This window comes from Pongo abelii, chromosome 13, assembly GCF_028885655.2.
Source record: "Pongo abelii isolate AG06213 chromosome 13, NHGRI_mPonAbe1-v2.0_pri, whole genome shotgun sequence".
In the NCBI taxonomy this organism is placed as follows: Eukaryota; Metazoa; Chordata; class Mammalia; order Primates; family Hominidae; genus Pongo; species Pongo abelii.
Window position 1 is genome coordinate 96,533,851 of NC_071998.2, and position 23,929 is coordinate 96,557,779.

Consider the following 23,929-nt stretch of genomic DNA (forward strand, 5'->3'; position numbering starts at 1 on the left):
CTGTTGAAATCCTTTCTGCCAATTTTGTAATTGACAAAAGTCACCATTCTTGAAATAGAGGAATAGAACCTTATAAGCTTTATAGTATTGTGTATCTTTTGGATAACTTTCTGTTTTGAGAGAATTCTAGAAAAAAAATTATTTTCCAATTTAAGACATTTCCTGAAATTGGGCCCTTTCAAAGAAATATCTTCAGAATTTGAAACTCTGCCTTCTAATCATTGCTCAGAACAACTTCTTAAACCTCTCTTGTATTTATACAATATATATGCAGTAAAATATGAACCTAAATGAAAGTGGAGCCATGGGAGTTTTCAGTTTTGCTAGCTGGGTATATTCTATGTAAATGCATGGACAACAGTTTTTCCTAGATTATCTGGCTTTTCATTTATTCCTTTCCTGGTTTTTCACAAACAGCATGGTACATGAAGTGATACCATAAAAGCTTTGCATGCATGCATATGTGCACACACACACTAAAAATTTTCACCTTATTAAATTTAGTAACACTTGACACAAAATTGAATCATTGTGGTCAGTTTAAAAAATGGTGATCGTCTTCATATCATTGGGTTATGCGAGGGTGATTGGTAATATTTCTCTAAGTTCGAAACCAGTTAGGAAATAAGACAAACCAAAACTGATAAGAGGCCAAATAATGATAAAAGCATATTGGAAAAGATGGCTTTTGTTATTGGGCAAGTTTCCCAATACTAAATACCTAGAATTAGACAGACAAATTCACCCAGGCATGATCAGCAGGGGCTGCCTCAGGTGATGGGCAGGGGAAGCCTCTTTCAGTGAACGTTATGGCACAGAGGGAAAGAACAGAATATATGTTCTCTCTGGGCAAGCAAGCTGTGAGAAAAAGCAGACGGTCCTGAGCTACTCATTTCTAGTTTCTCCTTTCAAACCCATTATCAGATAAGTCATATCATTTTCCTAGGAGAAATAAGGGAATGGAGAGGCAAAGAGTAATCCTAGTAGTACTTGTTTCATATCAAGTACAGAGAAGAGTCCTTTCTTTCCTTCCTTTAACACTTACATTAAAATCTTTGTTTGTAATTCCACCTTTAATGACAGTAATTAAAAAAATCAATTAAATTAACTTTTTAAACATTTTCTATCTCTGATACTACAGTAGTTTCATGACTTAAGATACAGATTCCACAGAATTTGTTTGTGTAGCATGTGGGAATGATTTTTGGAAACATTAAGGAACAAAATTCCTTAGAAAAGAAATAGAATGATTAATATACAAGGTCTCAACTGATTAATAGTAATGCTGAGACTGTATAATATGCTGATCTCTTAAATCTCAGTTCTGTGTTGCCTGGGCGCGCTGGCTCATGCCTGTAATCCCAGCACTTTGGGAGGCTGAGGCGGGTGGATCACGAGGTCAGGAGATCAAGACCATCCTGTCTAACATGGTGAAACTCCGTCTCTAATAAAAATACAAAAAAGTTTGCCAGGCGTGGTGGCGGGTCCCTGTAGTCCCAGCTACTCAGGAGGCTGAGGCAGGAGAATGGCATGACCCCGGGAGGCGGAGCTTGCAGTGAGCCAAGATCGCGCCACTGCACTCCAGCCTGGGCGACAGAACAAGACTCTGTCTCAAAAAGAAAAAATCTGAGTTCTGTGTTTTTGAGTAGAAAGAGTACTCAGACCAGAATGTTTTAGGGTGGATATAAAAATGACCAATAATAAATAGGAACAACGTTAGAACTGAAGAAGAGAGGCCACAGAAGCATTGCTACATATATCTAATTAACATTCAAATAAATTTAATAATTATTAAGTATTACTGTGTCCTAAGCATTTTTGCTAGGCACTGGGGATACAGTGTTGAGCAAAACAGCCTTGTCTATGTCTGATATATTGTTAACTATACTGGTTACTGTGGAGAAAAAACTTTTGTTGGATATATTGTATGTAAATATAAAAGGGACAACAGTTTTTACTTGTTTTTTATTATTTTGTGTGACCATGCAGCCTCAAGTAAATAGCTGAGTTCCCTTTCTAAACTTGTGCTTGCATAAAAAAAAAGACAAAAGAGATACCTTATATATAGGTTTAAGTTGGTAGCATGTATGAAATCATCATGGAGAAAGACCCCATTGCTAGAAGTATTTCTCTGGTCTCTTTGTGTCTGAATTTCTGCCATTACAACTTTCTTTGGAGTAAAGGTTTATAGAATTGCAGCCTAGTTGTATTTGTTAGCAGGCAAACTCTCAGAATTCCTTGCCCTGTAGAGGCATATAGAAAAAACTTGGAACAACAATTATGAAGTAGTGAAAGAGATTTCTGAAGAAAAATTAGAGAGTAAATTTGACATGTACAAGAAAACCATGAAGGAAGTTGTCCCATGAAGGAGATTGGTTGCTCTAGTTGATGAGTATCAGACTGAATGAAAGTGGAGGTGTGTTTTGATAATCTTAAGGTAAGAAAAAAACATTTATAGTCACCTGGAATTTGTTTGAAGTGTTAAATTTTCCTCCTAAAAGGTGATTTTTGTGGGGTCTGGATTTTCTACTATAATTCTAACATCACATGAAAGCTTATGTGAACTATACACATAAATTTTCTATAGTTTGTGTTTTGGTGAATATGAACTAATCTATTGCAGGGTTTATATCCTAACTTTTCTTGCATGTCACTGCCATTGAAACTTGCATGAAAAGCACTAACTTGCCTTCTTTCTCTTCTCCCTGATTGGCTCCAAGGCTGCCAGACAGATCAAGGATAGGTATGGTATAAAACACATTTTTACTTAAGTATAAATATTGAAGTCAGAAATGAAATTCAGAAATAGTTTCTTAATTAAAATTGTGTTAGTTAAGATTAAAAAAACCCAGTGACCAAGTACAAAATAAAATGTCCTCTGTGTATTTTCTTGGAATAACCATTGTATCAATAAGATTTTTTAAAAGCATAGTTGTGGATAATTATGTGCTTCAGAAGAATTTCATTTCTGGTGTAGTAATATAGTTAGTTTTAGTTTTAGAACAGTTCTTAATTAGTTGTACTAATGAAGAGGGAACTATTTTGAATAACTTAAAAATATATATTCCTGGAATGTGTTTTTTGTTGTTAAATTTAAATATAAGTGGGTCTTATTTTCTGTGAACTCACTCATTTTAAGTAGTCCTCAAGAACTAAAGCTCTCCTATTTCACTGCCCTCCTGTTAACACCTTGTATTCTCATTCCATCCTGTTCCTGGTGCCATCTCTTTCTATTTCTAATGCCACCACTATCTAGTTAATATTCTGTGGGAAGAGAAAATTAAAGAAAATTATTAAAGGTTTTGGTTTAAAAGGTCTTTCTTATTGGTAGAGCCAGGCTTAAGAAAAGGAATTTAGTACTTGTAACGAACATAGAGTGCTAAAGGAGTTGCTGGCAACATTTGGATTGCGTTAACGCAGAAGGAACAGTTTGGATCTGCCTGTCTAGTCACTGAGTATTGTCTGTATTGAGATTATAGCAAGTTTTTTCATCTGAGGATCATGAGATTCTCTGAAAGGCACAGCTCTTCAAAGTACCACTCCAAATCCTAGATTAAATTATTCTTCATCAGATAATTTACAAAAATTTTCATTATAGATTATGTGAAAAACAGTGCCTCTATTGTTAATCTTGGCTGAAAATTTTACTTCTGGGTTTCTCTCTTTTTTTTTTTTTTTTGAGGCAGAGTCTCGCTCTAGCACCCAGGCTGGAGTACAGTGGTGCGGTCTTGTCTCACTGCAACCTCTGCCTCCTGGGCTCAAGTGATCCTCCGCCTCATCCTCCTGAGTAGGTGGGACTACAGGCATGTGCCACCACACCCAGCTAATTTTTGTATTTTTTGTAGAGACAGGGTCTTGCTATTTTGCCCAGGCTGGTCTGGAACGCCTAAGCTCAAGCTATCCGCCCAACTTGGCCTCCCAAAGTGCTGGGATTACAGGTGTGAGCCATTGTGCCTGGTCTTATATTAATTTTTATATTTTTTGTATATTTTACATCAGGCAGTAGCTAAAGACATGGATCATTCTTATAAATCCTGGATCTAGAAAGATGATTGTGAAAGTTTGAAGGTGAAAAATATTAGCTGTGTGAGGAATGGATGCTAGATAGGTCAGTTTTGTGGATAAGGTAGATTTGGGTTGTGTCTGGAAATTGCTATGAGTCATCCATCTTCCTCCCTGGGTATATTATACTTACTGTTTAGCTACCTATCCCACTACATCCTGCTCTAGTTCCTAATTTTCCGAATTAGAAGTTACTTCCTAATCATGACCTTGCAAAATCTCTCCTTTTTTCAAGATTCTATATGGCTCTTTGCATCACAGAATCTTGTCTGTATCCTTGAACTCTTTGTCTTTGCCCAGATTTGTTTATCAGAATTTAATTTTATGACCAATTTCAATAGCTGTATTCTTCACTGAAGCTTGGGTTTTTTGCGTCTTCTAAGCCAGCCTCTTGGCTTGATTTCATAAGTATCCAGGTGATCTCAGGAATTAGGGTTCAGGCAAACTGTGTGTGTGTGTGGTGTGTGTGTGTGTGTGTTTTTTTTTTTTTGCTTGTTCAAACCATGTAGCATTTTTGTGGTCCCGGGCAGAATTTTTACTTCCTGACTGAGGAACATTTCTGACTCTCAACTTAATTTTTTTTTTTTTTTTGAGACAGAGTCTTGCTCTGTTGCCCAGGCTGGAGTGCAGTGGTGCAGTATTGGCTCAGTGCAGCCTCTGCCTCCTGGGTTCAAGCGATTCTCCTGCCTCAGCCTCCCAAGTAGCTGGGATTACAGGCACCTGCCACCACACCCAGCTAATTTGTATGTGTGTGTGTTTTGTAGAGATGGGGTTTCACCATGTTGGCCAGGCTGGTCTCGAACCCCTGACCTCAAGTGATCTGCCCACTTCGGCCTTCCAAAGTGCTGGGATTACAGGTGTGAGCCACTGTGCCCGGCCCTTCAACTTAATTTTTAAAATTTGTTGTTTAGCTTTATAATGTTGAGGTTTCTCTGATGTAGTTTTTGGTACTCCCCAAAAGTGAGCTTTTAGAATTCCATTATTGCCATTTAAAATATAAAAATAATTTAAACATATAGTCATAATAAAATAACTACTGTAGCTATTTTCACCAAGCAAAGAAAGGATTTTTTTTTTTGGGGGGGTCAGGGTCTTGCTCCATCACCCAGGCTGGAGTGCAGTGGCACAATCACAGCTTACTGCAGCCTGGACCTCCCTGGCTTAAGGGGCCCTTCCACCTCTGCTGCCTGAGCAGCTGGGACTGGCAGGCACGTGCCACCATGCCCAGTTAATTTTTTTGTATCTTTTGTGGAGATGGGGTTTCGCCATGTTGCCTAGGCTGGTCTCAAACTCCTGGGCTCAAGCTGTCCTCTCTCCTCAGCCTTCCGAATTGCTGGGGTTACAGATATGAGCCACCATGCCCGCCCTAGGATTATCTTTTTATAAGGGCATAGATGGATTTTAAGGGAGAATGTGTAACATATCTGAGCAAGAAATCAAATATAAAAAATGAAAATATCTGTGAAAACTCATCATTTATCATTTGCTATGGTAGAAGTTACACAGAGGAACAGCAGGATTAAGAGAGAAAACTCAGGATAGAAATAAGATAAAAGCACATCTCTATAACTTTATAGAATTACTAGCGTGTACTTCTGGGGACTTAATAATATTGGAATATGATTAGTCAGGGTATATTGCAGGAGTTATTGGTTCTTGAAAGAGAGTCAAGTTAATTAGGTAGTTTGAGGAAATGAAAACTGTGTTTTGTAGTTATTTTCTCTTTGCAAAAATCAGGAGCGAAGGATCCTTGAATTTACCTTGTGCTAGTAGAAATGAACTAAGAAAATCAAGGGGAATTAAAACATACCTAGCCTTGTGGATCCTGTAGTGTAGAGAATTATCTAATGAATTTTAGATGTTTAGTTTGGGCTTTGAGGCACATGTCTAAATACATGAAGTTAAAAATTAAAGTTCAGTCTTCTGAAAGATTGTAGCATTGTTGCCCATCTAAATTGATTCATGGAAACTTAAGTTTTCATTGACTAGAAAATAAGAGTTGTTCTTGTTTTTTTTTAAAGCTTTGATAAGCTTTTCCAATGCATTTATGGGGCATATACTTTTTCTTTGACATCGTGGTGATTTAATCAGATCTTACAGGTTTAAGGTTTAAAATTCTCTAAAATACTTTAGGATCTTTTTTCTCAACATTTCTCAGTAAACATTTAAATATTTAGTCAGGTTTTGAATAAACCAAGTAGGTTCTAGCCTATTCACTGATTCAGTGAGCATTTAGTAAGTACGTATCTGACTATAGCTCTTTCAGATGTCCTTGAATCACAAGATACTTGGGGCTGTAAAGAATAACATATGTAGGACTCAGTATTTGTTCCTTTTTATTGAAATTGTATTATTTGAGAGACAGCTTAGTGTAATATGCATGAAATACTCAGCATTATTCTTGGCGTATAGTAAGCAGTCAGTGTGAATTCCCTTTGCTGTAAATTATATTTCAGTATAGCACTTTCTTCTTGATAAACGCATCAACTGTTGTTTACTTATTGTTACTATTAAATTATTACTAGTTCTAAAATGAAGTAAAATAACTAAATACAGAAACAGCTTGACATTTTTCATCCTAAAATAAGTGAATATAGCAAGTTTGACATCTTTCATTTCATTGACTTCTTGGGTAGATTTGGCAGATCCAATTGATTTGGCAGATACAATTGACTAGGCCTAGTATTCCCCCTTGTCCCACCAGCTCTGTTTCCTTCCCTTCCAAATTGTGTACTAGGAGGACAGTGTTCACCTGTAGTACTTCTGATCATTCTTGAACCAAAGATAGTAAGGGGCTTACTTTGTGATACTTGTGGAAATTTATTGGAGCATGAAAAATTGAAATTTGAGATAAAATTATAAATTAATAAGAGGGTTTCTTTTAATCTTCAGTTTTAATGGACTACAGATTCTCTGTACTTTGGATAAAGTGGCTTCATTCTTTTTTTGTTTTTCCCTCCACATTCATCTAGTAAATGTTTATTGAATTCCTATTATTTCCATGGCATATAGTTTTTCACAGGGCGGTTTCTTATAGTAGGCTTCCCTGCAGCTGATGTTGATAGATCAGAGTGACACCTAGTATGGTATTCATTGACAGTGATTTCACTTCTCTCCTTTCTTATCCATGGCCTATCTTTAGCAACTACCAAACTATACAATATTAGGTCAATCTATCTCTACTTTTATTTTAGGGTACATGGGGTAGCTGTTATTACTAGGGAGAATGTTTGAATCAAGGTGTGATTCAAATGAATATAAATGAATTTAAGTTCATTGTCTGGCATATGAAAAGGAGTAAGGCTGGCATCAGGAAGTCAGTAAGATTGAGTGTACAGATGTTCAGATGAATGTTGAGTCTGGTAAAGATTATTTTTATTGGATATTTGTTGTTATTCGTATATATGCAATTTAATAAAAATTGGCTGGGAGGAAAGTTGCTAACCAGTTGTCTTAAATGTCTTTAAAAAGACATTTTGTAGTTTTTTATTTAGTTAATTTTGAAGACTAAGAGCAAATTTCTATTTCACTTTTTACTTTTATTATAGTCTCTGAAATTATTAGTGATATAATTTGTCTTTTCGTTTTATAAATTAAATATGATTTGATACTTCCTATTTCTTTGTTTTAAAAAGTATGTTTGTGTTTACCATAGAGTCACAATGGCTTCAGCCTTTCGCCTTTCTTTGAAACCAAAGGTCAGTGACAACATGACTCATTTAATGGTGGATTTCTCACAGGAAAGACAGATGCTGCAAACTTTGAAGTTTTTGCCAGGTAAATACATGTATTACATGTAAAGTTTTGTATAAAAACTTTTTTTTTTCTACAAGATTTTTTTGCAGTGAACATTGGTATGTAAATATTAAGGAAGTATAGTGTGATTTTTTTTTTTCATCCAGCTAAGGAATAATTAAATTTGCTAGTTTTTTTTATTTTTAGAGATTTTATTGGTAGTAAAAATTGTATTTTCAGAATCCTATCAAGGGATCTCTTATTGTTAGCTTGGCAGAGGGAAGCAGTATGGTGTGATGGTTAGCAGTTGGTCTCAAGGCCAGACTTCTTAGGTTTGAATCCTATTGCTTACTTGCTATGTAATCTTGAACAATTTACTTAACTTGCTTCATTTTTAACATCTTTAAAATGTGATGTTATTCTTCTAGGGTGTTTATAAGGATTAAATAAATTGATACCTCTAAAATATTTGTAATAGTACCTGCACGTAGTTAAAATTCAGTGAATGTTAGGTGTTGTCATTATTATTATTGTGGTTGTTGGCTCAGATGGAACTTTATCTTCAGCAATATGTTAACATTATTTTATTAAAGTATTAACATGAGGATATTGCAGTAGCCAAAACCATTTGTGATTGAGTCCCCAAAGTATTCACATATGTAAAAGAGCCAGTTAAGAACCAATCTTAGTCTGTTTTGTGTTGCCATAACAGAAGGCCTGAGACTGGGTAATTTATATAAAGAAAAGAGGTTCTCTAGGCTGAGAAGTTCAAGATTGGGCAGCAGTGTCTGGCAGCTTCTGGTGATAGCCTCATGCTACGTCAAAACATGATGGAGCACAGAAGGGGAACTAGACACATGCAAAAAAGGCAAAACAAGAGAGTCAACCTCACTTTGTAAGAACCTTTTTTCACGAGAACTAACCCAGTCTTTTGAGAAAGACATTAATCCATTGTAATGACCTAATCACCTCTTAAAGGCACCACTTCCCAACACTGCCATATTGGTGACCAAACTTCAACATGAGTTTGCTGGGGACAAGTCAGGAATATGACTTACAACCTTTTGGTTAGGTTTTTTTTTTTTTTTTTGCATCATGTTGCTGATAAACTGTTTAGATATGGTGATTTGAGGGATCAAGGAATTTCTTGAAAGTGACATGTTTTCCTTACAAGTACTTTTTTTTTTTTGAGATGGAGTCTCGCTCTGTCGCCCAGTTTGGACTGCAGTGGCGCAATCTCGGCTCACTGCAAGCTCCGCCTCCCGGGTTCGCGCCATTCTCCTGCCTCAGCCTCCCAAGTAGCTGGGACTACAGGCGCCCACCACTGAGCCCGGCTAATTTTTTGTATTTTTAGTAGAGACGAGGTTTCACCATGTTAGCCAGGATGGTTTCGATCTCCTGACCTCGTGATCTGCCCGCCTCGGTCTCCCAAAGTGCTGGGATTACAGGCGTGAGCACAAGTACTTTTTTTTTGGAGGCTAACTGTTTTTGGATAGAGAATGTTGATTATATGGAACCATTCCTTTTTTCCTTGAATATATGGTCAGGGACTTTAAAATATGATTGGAAAAACAAGTTAGTAGTTCTAACACTATAATGGAAACTAGGAAGGGTAGCACAAGTGAAATACTAATTTGTGTGATATAGATTAGAAGTTCTAGAGGAGTTCATAAAAGGAAAAGATGAGAGAAGGAACTGTAGTTGTAGAGGAAGAAAGTGTACTTGTCATTGGCTATTTACCTAAACATTGGCCTTTCAGAATTTCTATATTTTCATTCACAGGGCTGTACTTAAGAGTAAAACTGATATTAAAGCAGGAATAAACATTTTTAAAAGTTTTATTTTGATTACCATATAATTTAAAATGGTTTGGTCTTTTCAATCTGACATGTAGAATTTCATTGGTAAGAAGCTGGATTTTATTTTAGTTTTGAAAATTTGAGGTGGCACAGGTTACCAGTTAACTGAGGTTTTACTTTTAAGTAGAACACTTTTATGTTCACTTGTGGGAGATAGGGACTTAAATTTCAGACTAGGGAATATATTTCCAAATGTGAACTTTCTTACTTAAGAAAGGAAAATAGGAAATATGTTTGGAAGTGACATTAACCATATGTCTCTACTTACCACCAGTATGACCCTAAAACTTCAGAATTTCACCCTTCTTCATACAGCTATCAGATATAGAACATTCTTAATACAATTTCCATCTGAGTGGAGAGCAAAGAAAAATTTCAGCAACCTAGAGAGGAAAGTTGTCCTTTCCTGCTTATCTGTTTACATATTAAAGTTACTTTAGTATTTTTGTTGGAAAAAGGAATATATGAATGTGGTAAACAGTCAAAGTAGTACAAAAGAGTATAAAGTAGCCCTCTCATCTCAGACTTCCAATTTTCTTCCCTAGGAGCTGCCATTGTTAACTAGCATGTGCTTATCTTTCTAGAAACAGTCTGTACCTGTAAAAGTGTCATCATATAGGCAGAATCATGTAATTAGTAATTTTTGGCGATTTCATGTGTTTAAATCTAACATATAATTCACCTCCTTTAAAAAGGTGGAAGCATATAGTACAGCAAAAACTCAAAAAAAGGAAGCATACATATACATTGTTATATAATTTTGCTTTGCCACTTAACAGTATGTAGGAGTTCATTCCAGATCACTGTACATCTCCTTTATTTTTTTTTCATGACTAGATAGTAGGAATGTAATTAGTTCTTGATGAGTATTTAGGTTTATAGTCTTTTCATTGGAAACAATGCTGAAATGATCAAATACTTGTGTATATTTGCAGAGAGGTGCCACTATCTCTTGAGGACAAATTCCTGGAAGTGGAAGTACATGTTTATTTTAAATTTGAGTAGATTTTAAGTTGTCAAAGAGATTTAACAGTTTATATGTACTGGAAAATATTTGAATGCCTGTATTGTTATACTGCTGCAAACACTGCTGTCAGGTTTTTTTTTTTTCCTATTCTAATAGGTGACAAATGTATTATGATTGTTTTAATTTTCATTTCTTTAAGTATGAATGAGTTTGTGCTTTTGTCATATTTTCATAAGTCACTTTAAAAATGAGCTCCGTATTTATGAATTTTGTCAAATTTTCATGGGATTGTTAGTCTTTTTATTAATGATATGTGGGGTAGGACCTTTTAGTATATTAAGGAAGTTAACCTTTGTCCTATGTGGTGTATATCCTTGCTCACCTTGATCATTTGCCTGTTGAATTTATGGTGACTTTTTTTCCTGGCAAAATTTTTAATTTTAGTGCGGTCAAATACATCACAATTTTCTTTTGTGACTCTTAGATTTTATAAAGGTCTTACTTAGAAAGACTTTCACTATTGCAAGATTGTAAAAATACACATATTTTCTTATATTTGTAGCTTTTTAAAAATAAACTTTAGTTTTAGAGCAGTTTTAAGTTTACAGTAAAGTTGAATGAAAAGGTATGGAGATTTCTCATATACCTTCACACATGCATAGCCTTCTTCACTATCAATGTCTCCCACCAGAGTGGTATATTTATTGCAATTGATGAACCTACACTGACACATCATTATCACTGAAAAGTCTATAGTTTACATTGGGGGTTCCCTCCTGGTATTGTACATTTTATGGGTTTGGGCAGATGTATACTGACACGTATCCCACATTGTATTATCATACAGAGTATTTTCACTGCCCGAAAAATCTGCTGTGCCCCACATTTTCATCGTTCCTTACCCCCAGTCAATGGCAACCACTGATCTGTTTATTCTCTCCATAGTTTTGCCCTTTCTAGAATCTTGTATAGTTGGAATCATATAGTAAGTAGCCTTTTCATGTTGCTTTCTTTCACTTAGTAATATGCATTTAAGTTTACTCCATGTATATTGATGACCTGATAGCTCATTTCTTTTTAGTATGGAATAATAGTCCATTGTCTAGATGCACCATGGTTTATTTATTCATTTATACACTGAAGCACATCTTGATTACTTCCAACTTTGGGCAGTTATGAATAAGGCTACTATAAACATCTGTATGCACATTTTTGTGTAGACATAAATTTTCAACTCCTTTGGATAAATGCCAGTTATTGAATGGTATGGTAAAAGTGTGTTTAATTTTATAGAAAACTACCAAACTGTCTTTCTAAGTGTCTGTATGATTTTGCATTCCCACAAGCAATGAATAGAGTTCTGTTGCTCCACATTTTCACCAATTGGTGGTATTGTGGTATTTTATTGTTTTTTAAAATTTCAATTTCCCTAATGACATATTATGTGAAGGATCTTTTTATATACTTACTGTCTGTCTGTCTTTTTTGGTGAGATGTCTGTAAGGTCTTTGGCCTATTTTTGTTTACATTGGGTTGTTTCTTTTCTTATTGTTGAATATTAAGAGTTCTTTAGGCCGGGCGCGGTGGCTCACGCCTGTAACCCCAGCACTTTGGGAGCCCGAGGCGGGCGGATCACAAGGTCAGGGGATCGAGACTATCCTGGCTAACACGGTGAAACCTCGTCTGTACTAAAAATACAAAAATTAGCGGGGCGTGATGGCGGGTGCCTGTAGCCCCAGCTCCTCGGGAGGCTGAGGCAGAATGGCATGAACCCGGGAGGCGGAGCTTGCAGTGAGCCGAGATTGCACCACTGCACTCCAGCCTGGCAACAGAGTGAGACTCCATCTAAAAAAAAAAAAAAAAAAAGAGTTCTGTGTCATCCTTATCAGATGTTTCTTTTGCAAATATTGTCTCCCTGTCTGACTTTTTTTTCCCCTTGACGATGTCTTTTACAGAGCAAGATTTTTAATTCTAATAATGTTTAGCTTATCTTACTGTTTCTTTCATGAAGCTTGCCTTTGGTTCCTTTGATCTGTTTGTCTCTTCTTTCACCAGTGCCACGTCTTGATGACTGTAGCTTTTTTTTTTTTTTGGTGATGGAATCCCGCACTGTCGCCCAGGCTGGAGTGCAGTGGCGCGATCTCTGCTCACTGCAAGCTCCGCCTCCCATAGTATGTCTGAGAGTTGACTAGTTTCAGTCTTCCAACTTTGATCTTCTTTTTCAATATTGTGTTGCCTTTATCTGGATCCTTTGCCTTTCCATATAAACTTTAGAGTCATCTTATTGATATCCACAAAATAGCTTACTAGGATTATGATTGGGATTGCATTCAATCTGTAGATCAAATCGGGAAGAACTGACATCTTAAGAACATTGAGTATTTCTAGCCATAAACATTGGAATATCTCTACATTAGTTTAGTTCTTTGATTTCTTTCATTAGAGTTTTGTAGTTTTCCTCATGTAAACATTGAACATATTTTGTTAGATTTATATCAAAAGATTTCATTTTGGAGGTGCTGATGTAAATGGTATTGTGTTTTAATTTCAAATTCCACATGTTCATTTCTGGTATACAGGAAAGTTGTAGGCCTTGTATCCTGTAGCCTTGCTGTGATCACTTATTAGTTTCAGGAGTTTTTTGTTGATTCTTTTGGATTTTCTACCTAGATGATCATGTCATTTGTTAACAAAGACAGTTTTATTTCTTTCTTCCCAACCTGATTACCTTGTATTGTCGTACTGCATTACCTAGGACTTCTAGTACTATGTTGGAAGCAGTAGAAAGAGGGGGATCCTTGCCTTGTTCCTGAACTTAGTGGAAACATTTTGAGTTTCTCCCCATTAAGTATGGTGTTAGCTGTAATTCTTTTTGTAGCTATTTCTTAACAAGTTGAGTTGAGGAAGTTCCTTTCTGTTCCTATTTCACTGAGAGTTTTTATGTTGAATGAGTGTTGGAATTTGTGAAATGCATTTTTTGCCATCTATTTATATGATTGTGAAATTTTTCTTTTTAAGCCTGTTGATGTGATGGGTTACACTGATTTTTCAAATGTTGAACCAGCCTGCATACTTGGAATAAATACCAGTTGGTCAAGGGTATAATTCTTTTTGTTAATTGTTGGATTTGATTTGCTAATATTTTGCTGAGGATTTTTCGCATCTAATTTATGAGACATACTGGTTTGTAGTTTCCTTTTGCAGTAATATCTTTGTCAGTTTTGGTATTGGGGTAATGCTGGCCTCATAGAATGAGTTAGGAAGTGTTCTCTCTACTTTTCTCTTCCACAAGAGATTGTAGAGAGTTAGCATACTTTTGTCCTGAAAAGTATGGTAGAATTCACCAGTGAACACTTTTGTGCCTGGTGCTTTCTGTTTTGGAAAGTTGTTAATATCGATTCAATTTTTAAAATAGATATAGGCCTATTCAGATTGTCTGTTTTCCTTGTGGGTTTTGGCAGATTGTGTCTTTCATAGAATTGGTCCTTTCATTTAGGTTATCAAATTTGTGGACATAGAGTTGTTCATAGAATTCCTTGATTAGCTTTTTAATGTCCATGGGATCTGTGGTGATGCCCCCTCTTTCATTTTTGATACTAGTTATTTGCGTCCTCTTTCTTTCCTTAGTCTGGCTAGAGGTTTATTGATTCCATTGATCTTTCAAAGAACCAGGTTTTGCTTTCATGATTTTTTTCCATTGATTTCCCTGTTTTCAGTTTCATTGATTTCTGTTCTTGTTTTTTGTTTGTTTGTTTTTAGAGATAGAGTCTTGCTGTGTTGCCCAGGCTGGAATGCAGTTATATAATCATAGCTCACTGCAGCCTTGAACTCCTGGGCTCAAGGGATCTTCCTGCCACAGGCTTCTCAGTAGTTAGGACTACAGGCATGTGCTACCATGCCCAGCTAATATAAATCTTTTTTTGTAGAGATGGGGTCTTACTGTGTTGCCTAGGCTGGTCTCAAACCCCTGGCCTCAAGTGATCTTCCCACCTCAGCCTTCTAAAGCACTGGGACTACAGGTGTGACTACCACACCCAACCTGATTTTTGTTCTAATTTTCATTATTTTTCTGCTTGCTTTGGCTTTATTATTATTATTATTATTATTATTATTATTTTTAGTTTACCAAGATGGAAGCTTAAATTATTGGTTTTAGATCTTCTTTTCTAATATAATCATTTGTCAGTGGTGGGGATACATTCTAAGAAACGTAATGTTTGGCAATTTTGTCATTGTGCAAACATCATAGAGTGTATTTACACAAACCAAGATGGTATAGTCTCCTACACATCTAGGCTATATTATATAGCAGATTGCTCCTAGGCTACAAACCTGTAGAGCATGTTACCATACTGAATACTGTAAGCAGTTGTAACACAATGATAATAATTTGTGTATCTAAACATATCTAAACTTAGAAAAAAATACAATCAAAATATGGTATTGTAATTTTATGGGACCACTTTTGTATATGTGGTCTGTCATTGACCAGAATGTTGTTATATGGCTTATGGCTCATGACCATATGTGCATTCAGTGTTATAATTTCCCTCTAAGCACTATTTTCATTGCATTCAACAAATTTTGATAAGTTGTGTTTTCATTTTCATTTAGTTCAAAATATTTTAAAATTTCTCTTGAGATTTATTCTTTGACTATGTGATTTTTAGAAGTGTGGTTTTTATATTTTTAGTAGAGATGGGGTTTTGCCATGTTGGCCAAGCTGGTCTTGAACTCCTCATCTCAAGTGATCCGCCCCCCTCCCAAAGTGCAAAGATTACAGGCATGAGCCACCGTGCCCACGCTAGAAGTGGGTTGTTTAATCTCAAAGTATTTTGGGACTTTCCAGCTATATATCTTTTTCTGTTAAGTGATTTCTAATTTAATCATTGCATGATTTCTATGCTTTTGAATTTGTTAATGTGTGTTTTATGGCCCAGAATGTAGTCTTTGTCTTGGCAAATGTTCTATAGGAGCTTGAGAAGAATGTGTATTCTGCCATTGTTGGATGAAGTAGTCTGTAGATATCAATTATATGCAGTTGATTGATGGAGTTGTTGAGTTCAACCATGTACTTAGTGATTTTCTGCCTCTCTCCCATCACTTGTATCATTGTTGTCATTTATTTCACTTATGCAGCAGTATGTATAAGCACAGATACACCACACACATTCAAATAAATAGTTGCCCTTATTGTTTTGAATTAACTGTTACTGGTTAGATCAGTCAAGAATAAGAAAAATAAGTTTTTATTTTACCTTCACTTATCCTTCTCCATTGCTCTTTGTTTCTTTCTCTTTAAAGAACTTTTTAAAAACATTTCTTACATAGCATGTCTATTGGCAACAGATTTCCTCAATTTTTATTTGTCTGAGAGAGTTTTTATTTCTCCTTCACTACTGAAGGATAATTTCAAGGTATACAGAATTGTTCCTCTATAGGTAAGGTCCCCTTCTCCGCCCCACCTGGCTTCTTTCAAGTGTTTTCCTTGTCTTTGATTTTCTGTGGTCTGAATATATGCCTAGATATGGTTTTTGTTTATGTGTGTATGGCAGGGAGCATTTATTTTGGTTGATGTTCCCTGAGCATCCTAGATCCGTAGTTTGGTGTCTTGACATTAACTTGGGATTTTCTCAGTCATTATTGTTTCAAATATATCTTCTGTTCCTTTCTGTCTTCTTCTTCTGTAATTTCCATTATACATATTTACTTCTTTTGTACTTCCACAGTAAATTTTGGATATTCTATTCTGTGGGGTTTCTTCCAGTCTTTTTTGTCTTTGCTGTTTCATCTTGCAGGTTTCTATTGAGAGATCCTCAAACTCAAAAGATTCTTTCCAGTCAGCTATTAAGTCCATTAAATTATTCTTAATTTATGAGACAGTGCTTTTTATCTTTAGCCTTTCTTTGCGGTTTTTTCTTAGAATTTCTAACTCTCCACTTGTATTGCCCATCTGTTCTTTTATGCTGTCTACTTTCTCCATTTTATGCTCTCTGCTTTCTCCATGAGAGCCCTCAGAATATTATAGCTGTTTTTAATTATTGGTCTGATAATTCCAGCATCTCTGCCATATCTGAGTCTTGTAATTTTTTCTTGATAACCAGACATGTATTGAGTTAAAGAAACTGATGTAAACTGGCCTTTATTAATGTGGTAGTAAGGTGTGTGGGAGGGGAAGCATTCTGTAGCACTATAATTAGGTCTCAGTCTTTTGGTGATCCTGTGCCTCTGGACCGTGAACTTTGCAAGGGACTTCTCAGTTTTCCCCACTCCTCATTCCTGGATTTTTCAGTGGAACAGGATGGCTGGAGTGGGCTGGGGTTGGTTTGGCTATTTCCCTTTGCCCACATGGAGTAGCTGATTGGAGTTGGATATTTCCCTTTCCCCAGGTCACTTAGGCTCTGTTAAAACCCCAGCAGATTAGACTATGATTAAATAGTTTCTCTTAAGGGAACAGAAGCTCTGATGTATTTCAGAATACTTCCTTTTCTCCTCCCCCTGCTGTGGAAGCATAAGGGGATTTTTCTCTGTTAGTTATTCATGGTGAGAACCTGGTAAGCTCCTGGAGGTAAAATTCACAAATGTGTGGGGACACTCCTATGACTGGGTCTCCTTGGATCTGGAGTCTCAGACATTCTGCTGTACTCCTTAAGTAAGTACAATTTCAATTAAAATTTAAATAAAAATTTTGCCAAGGGATTATAATCTCAAGCATTTGAGATAGTTTATTTCCCTTTCATTTCCAAATGGAGTAGTTTTATGGAGAAAACTCAGCTTAATAATATCAGAAAGGCTTTTCTAATAGCCACAACTGACTGACTATGACAAGATCAATTTTAGGAAATAGTAACTCTTGCCATCACTAAAATAATTCAATAAGAAGCTTGACAATAACTTGAAGCCAGTGTTGTAAAGGGAATCCATTCATCAGAAGATATTGACCAGTGCTTCTCAAACTTTAAAGTGCATGCAAATCAACTGCAGATTCTGATTCAAGAGTCTTAGTGTTGGACTTGAGGTAACTTAGCCTTATTTTTGCACACATTCAAGGTGAGAAGCACTGCCATATTTATAAAAGCTCAGCAATACAACACAATAAAATTGTTTTATGCAGGATTTTTTTTTTTTTTTGCTATGATAGGATCCCTCCAGAGTATGGTAGTTATACGATAATTATAACAGTCTATGATAGTGTATGAGTCCTCTTCTTTTTCTATTTGAAATTTTTGAAGTTTTTTTCAGATTGTGTCCAATCTCTTGCTTTCGTGAATTCTTTAAGGTGACATTGTTGCTTATTTCTAAAGTTCCCATCATTTACAGTTTTTTATTGTTTGAGACAGGGTATTTCTCTATCACCCAGCCTGGAGTGCAGTGGCATCATCATAGTTCACTGTAGCCTCTAACTCCTGGCTCAAGTGGTCTTTCTGCATCAGCCTCCTGAGTTGCTAGGACTACAGGTGCATGCCACCCAGCTAATTTTTAATTTTTTTTTTTTTTTTTTTTTTTTTTTTTAGAGATAGAGGTCTCACTGTGTTGCTCAGGCTGGTCTCAAACTCCTGGTCTCAAGCCATCCTCTAGCCATAGTCTCCCAAAGTGCTGGGATTATAGGCGTGAACCACTGCACCCAGCCATCATTTCCCCGTTTACATCTGTGTTCTTCTTATTGGTCATACTTAGGTTCAAAAAAGTTAGTTTACCAAACACAGACTGTACTTTCCAGGTTATTAAATTATCAATAAGGCAAATTCAGAACTTTTCAGAGATTCTGCCTTTAGGTTCCTTTAGGTTTCCAGGTCAGTTAGATTCCCATCATTCATCCCTTTGTGTTAGTTTTGTAGATCACTCATTTCCACCTGGCCAGATAGTTCAACTTTCATATATGTTTTTTTCTTTTTATCATTATTCAGATATCTTTCTGCATGCTACTGCTCTTCGATTTTATATATTTTTATATACTAACATATATGGCCTTAGCTTAGAGTGCCTTTCTTTAAGAAGAGTAAAGGCTGTTGTCTCTAAGTCAAACTGCTTATGTTTAAATCCTGTTTCTTCTTTAATTGTCTAGCTGTGCAATCTTGGGCAAGTTACTTTGACATCTTTGAGCCCCTAATAAAGATAATGATAATATAAAGTTTATGGTATTGTAATGGTAAGGATTAATGTGGAAAGCACTCAATAAATGATAGCTATTGTTGTTACTACCATTATTCGTTTTTACTTTTCTATTTAACTTAGGAAGAAAACTTTGTTTGATTGTTGCCTTTGAAATTGCATATTTTACTTTGTATTTATCTTAAGTTCACTTTTTTACTCATACTTGGAGAATTTACATGTTGATTTATAGCAGTTGAGGCTTTAACTGTTTTCCACCCCCTTCTCAGTTTTCTCATGTGAATGACTAATACCAATGATAACATTTTTTCCCCATAATGTTTTCTGTTGTAAGTAGAACTTTTCTCCCCTAAAATCCAGTGTATACATCTTCATTTTCTTTATCTAGGTTTCTCATCACTTATAAATTCTGACAGGGAGTGAACATACACATAGATACTACAACTACTTTGATTAAAAAAAAAAGATTTAAAACGCAGTCTTTTCAACCTTACTTCTTTTCTTTTGGGCTTTCAATGATGGCTTAACAGACCAAGACCATGCTTATTGTACAGTCAAATAGACTGCATGAACAGTTAGGATTTCCCTTTTTGGCAAAATGAGGTATGATTAAAAAAAAAAAAACAAGAAACCTTTTCTGGAGGAGTTTCGTCCAGAAGGAAAACTGTAATAAGATTTTTTGTTTGTTTGTTTTTTGAGACAAGGTCTTGCTGTGTTGCCCAGGCTGGAGTACAGTGGCACAACCACTGCAGCCTCAACCTCTTGGGCTAAAGCAACCCTCCTGCCTCAGCCTCCTGAGTAGCTGGGACCACACAGGCATGCACCGCCATACCCAACTAAATTTTTCTGATTTTTTTGTCAGAGTGAGATGGGGTCTCACTTTGTTGCCCAGGCTGGTCTCAAACTCCTGGGCTCAAGTGATCCTCCTGCCTCAGCCTCTTGAAGTACTGGGATTACAGGCATGAGCCACTGTGCCCAGCAGAAAAATGTAATAGGTTTTAAAAATTCATGAAGTATGCATTTAAATCTCTAATTTTTAATATTCTATAGCATAAAAATTTTCTATAAGATGGAATCAAATTAACTTATAAAATGAAGAAATATCTATTAATTCCATAGATGCCACTATAATCTATCCTATAGTACATTATATGTAGTAATATTAGTTATGGACACACCTGAGTCTTAACAGTAGAAGTGATGATGATCAATGACAATTACAAAGTCATTATCTACTCTTAGCCATTTCTTATGCATTGAAATTTTGACTTTATATCCTTTCTTCTTTCTGGAGCTAAGAAAATAAGTCTGGCAATGCTGATGCCACTTATCCTTTTACATTCAGATGCAGAGAAAACATTTAGTAAATTCTTCAGCTAATTTCTACACTATTGCTAGTTCGTCACTGTTGCTTTATGTAAGTATGTAGGTAGACGTGTGGATTGCTTTCCTTCCAAAGACTTCTGCATCGCCTAAGTAATATTTTTATGTTATAAGTACGCTATCTTTCATCTTCCCCTGAATTTGTATGCCATATTTGATGAATTGTTTTCTTACTTCTATATAGAAGCTAGAGTGAACTTCCCACATGTTAGCTCCAAGTCAACCTAAATTTGACATACCACTCTTAAATTATCTAAATATCTTTGTCCCTCCCACGTGTCACCACTTTCTTATTTTTTTCTTTCTTTTTAACCTCAGTTTCCATTTTGTCACTTGACTTTCTTTTGGGGACCATTATTCACAAGAAAGAAGAATCTGCCTGCCAGTGCAGTCTTACTAGAATGGCAGCTGAATTGAGATGTAGATAGCAAGGTGCTAACTAGTCCTACTCACCAATTAAGTGACTTTTTTTATACCAACCTCTCAGGACTTTCAGTTGCAGATTTATGACTCAGCAAAATTTTCACATTGCTACAGGCCATAGGCCTTTACATTTCCTTACATGTAGGCATAGCAGAGCATATTAAATTCATGAATGCCTGTAGTCTCTTCTCTTGGCAGTGAATAGTCTACAATTCTTATGTTTCAGTAGTAGAGACTAACAAATATTATGTATTATAAGGACAGAAATCCTACAAGACAGATGAAGTAAACTCATGGTCATGACAAATAATAAATGCTTTTTTGGTTGTCAGTTGTCTTACTAATAAGTTATATCCAATTCTAAGTATTTATTGTACAATTACACATGTAGAGTTAAACTTTGGGAAGACCCTAGTTAGTGGAAATCGATCATCTTTTCTAAGTCAAATTTTTTTCATCTTGGTGTTATTTTACTGGGTTTATTATTTGTTAGCTCTCATGTTGCTTTGCATCTTAACTTTTATATGTAATTCTTTTGTTGTTGTGGTTTTAAAAAAAATTAGCAAGAGTCATCTCTCAGTATTTGTGGGGGACTGGTTCTAGCACCTTCGTAGAATTACCAAAATCCACAGATGCTCAGGTCCCTAAAAAATGGTTATTTGCATATAACCTATGCGCATCCTCCCATATACTTTAAGTCATCTCTAGATTACTTATAATACCTAATACAATGTAACCACTATGTCAATAGTTGTTATACTGTAGTTTTAAACTTTTTTATTGTTGTATTGTTATTTTTATTTTTTCCGAATATTTTTTGATCCAAAGCTGATTGAATCTGTGGATACAGAGGGCCAACTTTCCTTTGTTTTTTAGAACAGAGTTATATTTGTGGAGAATTGAGCATGATAGTACAGAAACTTACCATAAACCCACTACCTCCTCCATATACAATTTCCCCTATTATTACTATTTTGCATTAGTGTGGTACATTTGATGTAATTGATGAATCAGCAGTGATACATTATTAGCTAAAGTTCATATTTTATATTAGCATTTACTCTTTGTGTTAAACAGTTCTGTGGGTTCTGATAAATGTATAGTGTCTTATATCTACCATTATATTACCATATAGAATAATTTCACTGCCCTAAAATTCCTTTCTGTTCCACCTATTCATCTCTTGTATCCTGCAACCCTTCTGTGATCACTTGTTAGTTCCAGGAATTTTATTCTTTGTTTTTTTTTTTTTGTTTTTTTTTTGAGATAGAGTCTCGCTCTGTTGCCCAGGCTGGAGTGTAGCCACGATCTTGGCTCACTGCAACCTCTGCCTCCTGGGTTCAAGCGATTCTTCTGCCTCAGCCTCATGAGTAGCTGGGATTACTGGCGCATGCCACCACCACACCTGGCTAATTTTTGTATTTTTAGTAGAGACAGGGTTTCACTATGTTGGTTAGGCTGGTCTCGAACTCCTGACCTCGTGATCTGCCTGCCTTGGCCTCCCAAAGTGCTGGGATTACAGGTGTGAGCCACTGTGCCCGGCCTGTTCTTTGAATTTTCTACATAGACAGTAATGTCATCCACAAAGAGTTTTATTTTTTACTTTATAATTGGTATTTTTCTTTTTTTATTGATATCATTATATAATTTTTCTGCAATTTATGTGATAGAATACATTAATTGATTTCAAATGTTTAACTAGCCTTGCATACCAGGAATAAATCTTTTGAATTCTTTTCTTTAGCAGTAAAATGTTTAAATCTGATACCTGCTGGACTCAGACAAGTTCGTATCACTGGAGGACCATGTTCTACATTTGTTACATCAGTGGATTATGTATTAATGTTAAAAAGCTATGAAATATGTCTTTCATGGAAAAGAAATTAATGTTCATACATGTTAAATGTGGCTCATTTACTTCAGTTTATTTTAATGAACTGTAGAACTCTTGGGAGAAACATTTAAAAATCCTTAAGTATTTTGCAGGGTTGGGAAACAAGATTTTAAAATACATTTAAGAGGGAAAATACACTCTTGAATTATTTCTATCATTATATTCAAAGCAATTTCTTCTGTTTGTTAATATTGATTTAATTTATATTCTACAGCTATTTGAAATATCAGATTAAAAATATAATGTGTTCAGAAGTAGCAAGTCATTCTTGATTCCTTATCCTTAGTGTATGTACTTTGAAAATAGTTATTTTACATTTATAGGGTATCCTTTTGCTTAATCTGATCTACTTTTGAACAGTTTAAAAGCATAATGAAAAAGCAGTTTGAACGATATAAATGTGATATCAATATTTGATTAGTGTTGTAATAAATGAGGAATGAATGAGTCTTTTTTTTTTCTTCTTTGCAGTCCCCAAAGCTCCAGAGATAGATCCAGTAGAGTGTTTGGTGGCAGATAACTCTGTAACAGTAGCTTGGAGAATGCCAGAAGAAGATAATAAGATTGACCATTTTGTACTGGAACATAGGAAGACTAATTTTGATGGACTTCCACGTGTAAAGGATGAGCGATGCTGGGAGATAATTGATAATATTAAGGGTACTGAATATACACTATCAGGTAACATGACTGCATTTTAGGAATCTCATTCTCAGAAGATAAATGTATTCTTGAAAAATATTTTGAGTTACTTTAAAGGATAAAGTTTTTAAGTTTCTTTAGTCAACACTGACTTTTTAGATATTCATTATGGAAGTGATTTTCTCTTGAAACATCAAGGAAACCCCTTTTTTTTTCTTTTTTTTTTCTGAGACAGGGTCTTGTTCTATTATTGCCCAGGCTGGAGTGCAGTGGCGGGACCTTGGCCCACTGCAACCTCCTCCTCCTGGGTTCAAGCAATTCTCCCACCTCAGCTTCCTGAGAAGCTGGGACTACAGGCACGCACCACCACACTTAGCTAATTTTTGTATTTTTTGGTAGATACAGGGTTTCACCATGTTGGCCAGGCTGGAAACCTTTGTTTTTATTACTTTTGGACATTTGTAACATAGTGAAACAGAATATATGTAAAATATGTATGAAGGGATATTCTGAAACAGTATTTCAGAATAACATTTAATTTTTACCTTGGTTTTCTGACTCTTAAAAAGCTGTTGGTTTTTTAGATGTTCTCAGTACCCATTTCACTGATAATGTAAATACTGTAGCTTTTACTGTTTTAAGATTACCTTCATGTTAGTAATTAAAGAAGACCTGTGACTTGGTATAATAACAGAAATTCGTGTTGACCTTTTGAAAGCCTTTATAAGAATGTCTCAATATATAGTGGACTTTGGATATTTGAAATGGCAAAATATTGCCTGAGTTGTCCAATGCTTATTATGCATGAGGAGTAATATTAGGAGCACCATTATTGAGCAGTTACCATTTATC

At 35.6% G+C, this 23,929-nt stretch overlaps 1 protein-coding gene across 4 annotated transcripts in view; it reads left to right on the top strand.

The window, feature by feature from the left end:
• The window catches only part of FSD1L (fibronectin type III and SPRY domain containing 1 like), a 93,055-nt gene that overhangs the window by 30,538 nt on the left and 38,588 nt on the right, over window positions 1–23,929 (top strand). For all 4 annotated transcript variants that reach the window (XM_054520398.2, XM_054520399.2, XM_054520400.2 and 1 more), the window contains exons 5-7: window positions 2,721–2,743; window positions 7,718–7,839; window positions 22,907–23,116. In XM_054520398.2, coding sequence (XP_054376373.1) covers window positions 2,721–2,743; window positions 7,718–7,839; window positions 22,907–23,116 — 355 coding nt within the window. The remainder of the gene's footprint in view (window positions 1–2,720; window positions 2,744–7,717; window positions 7,840–22,906; window positions 23,117–23,929) is intronic.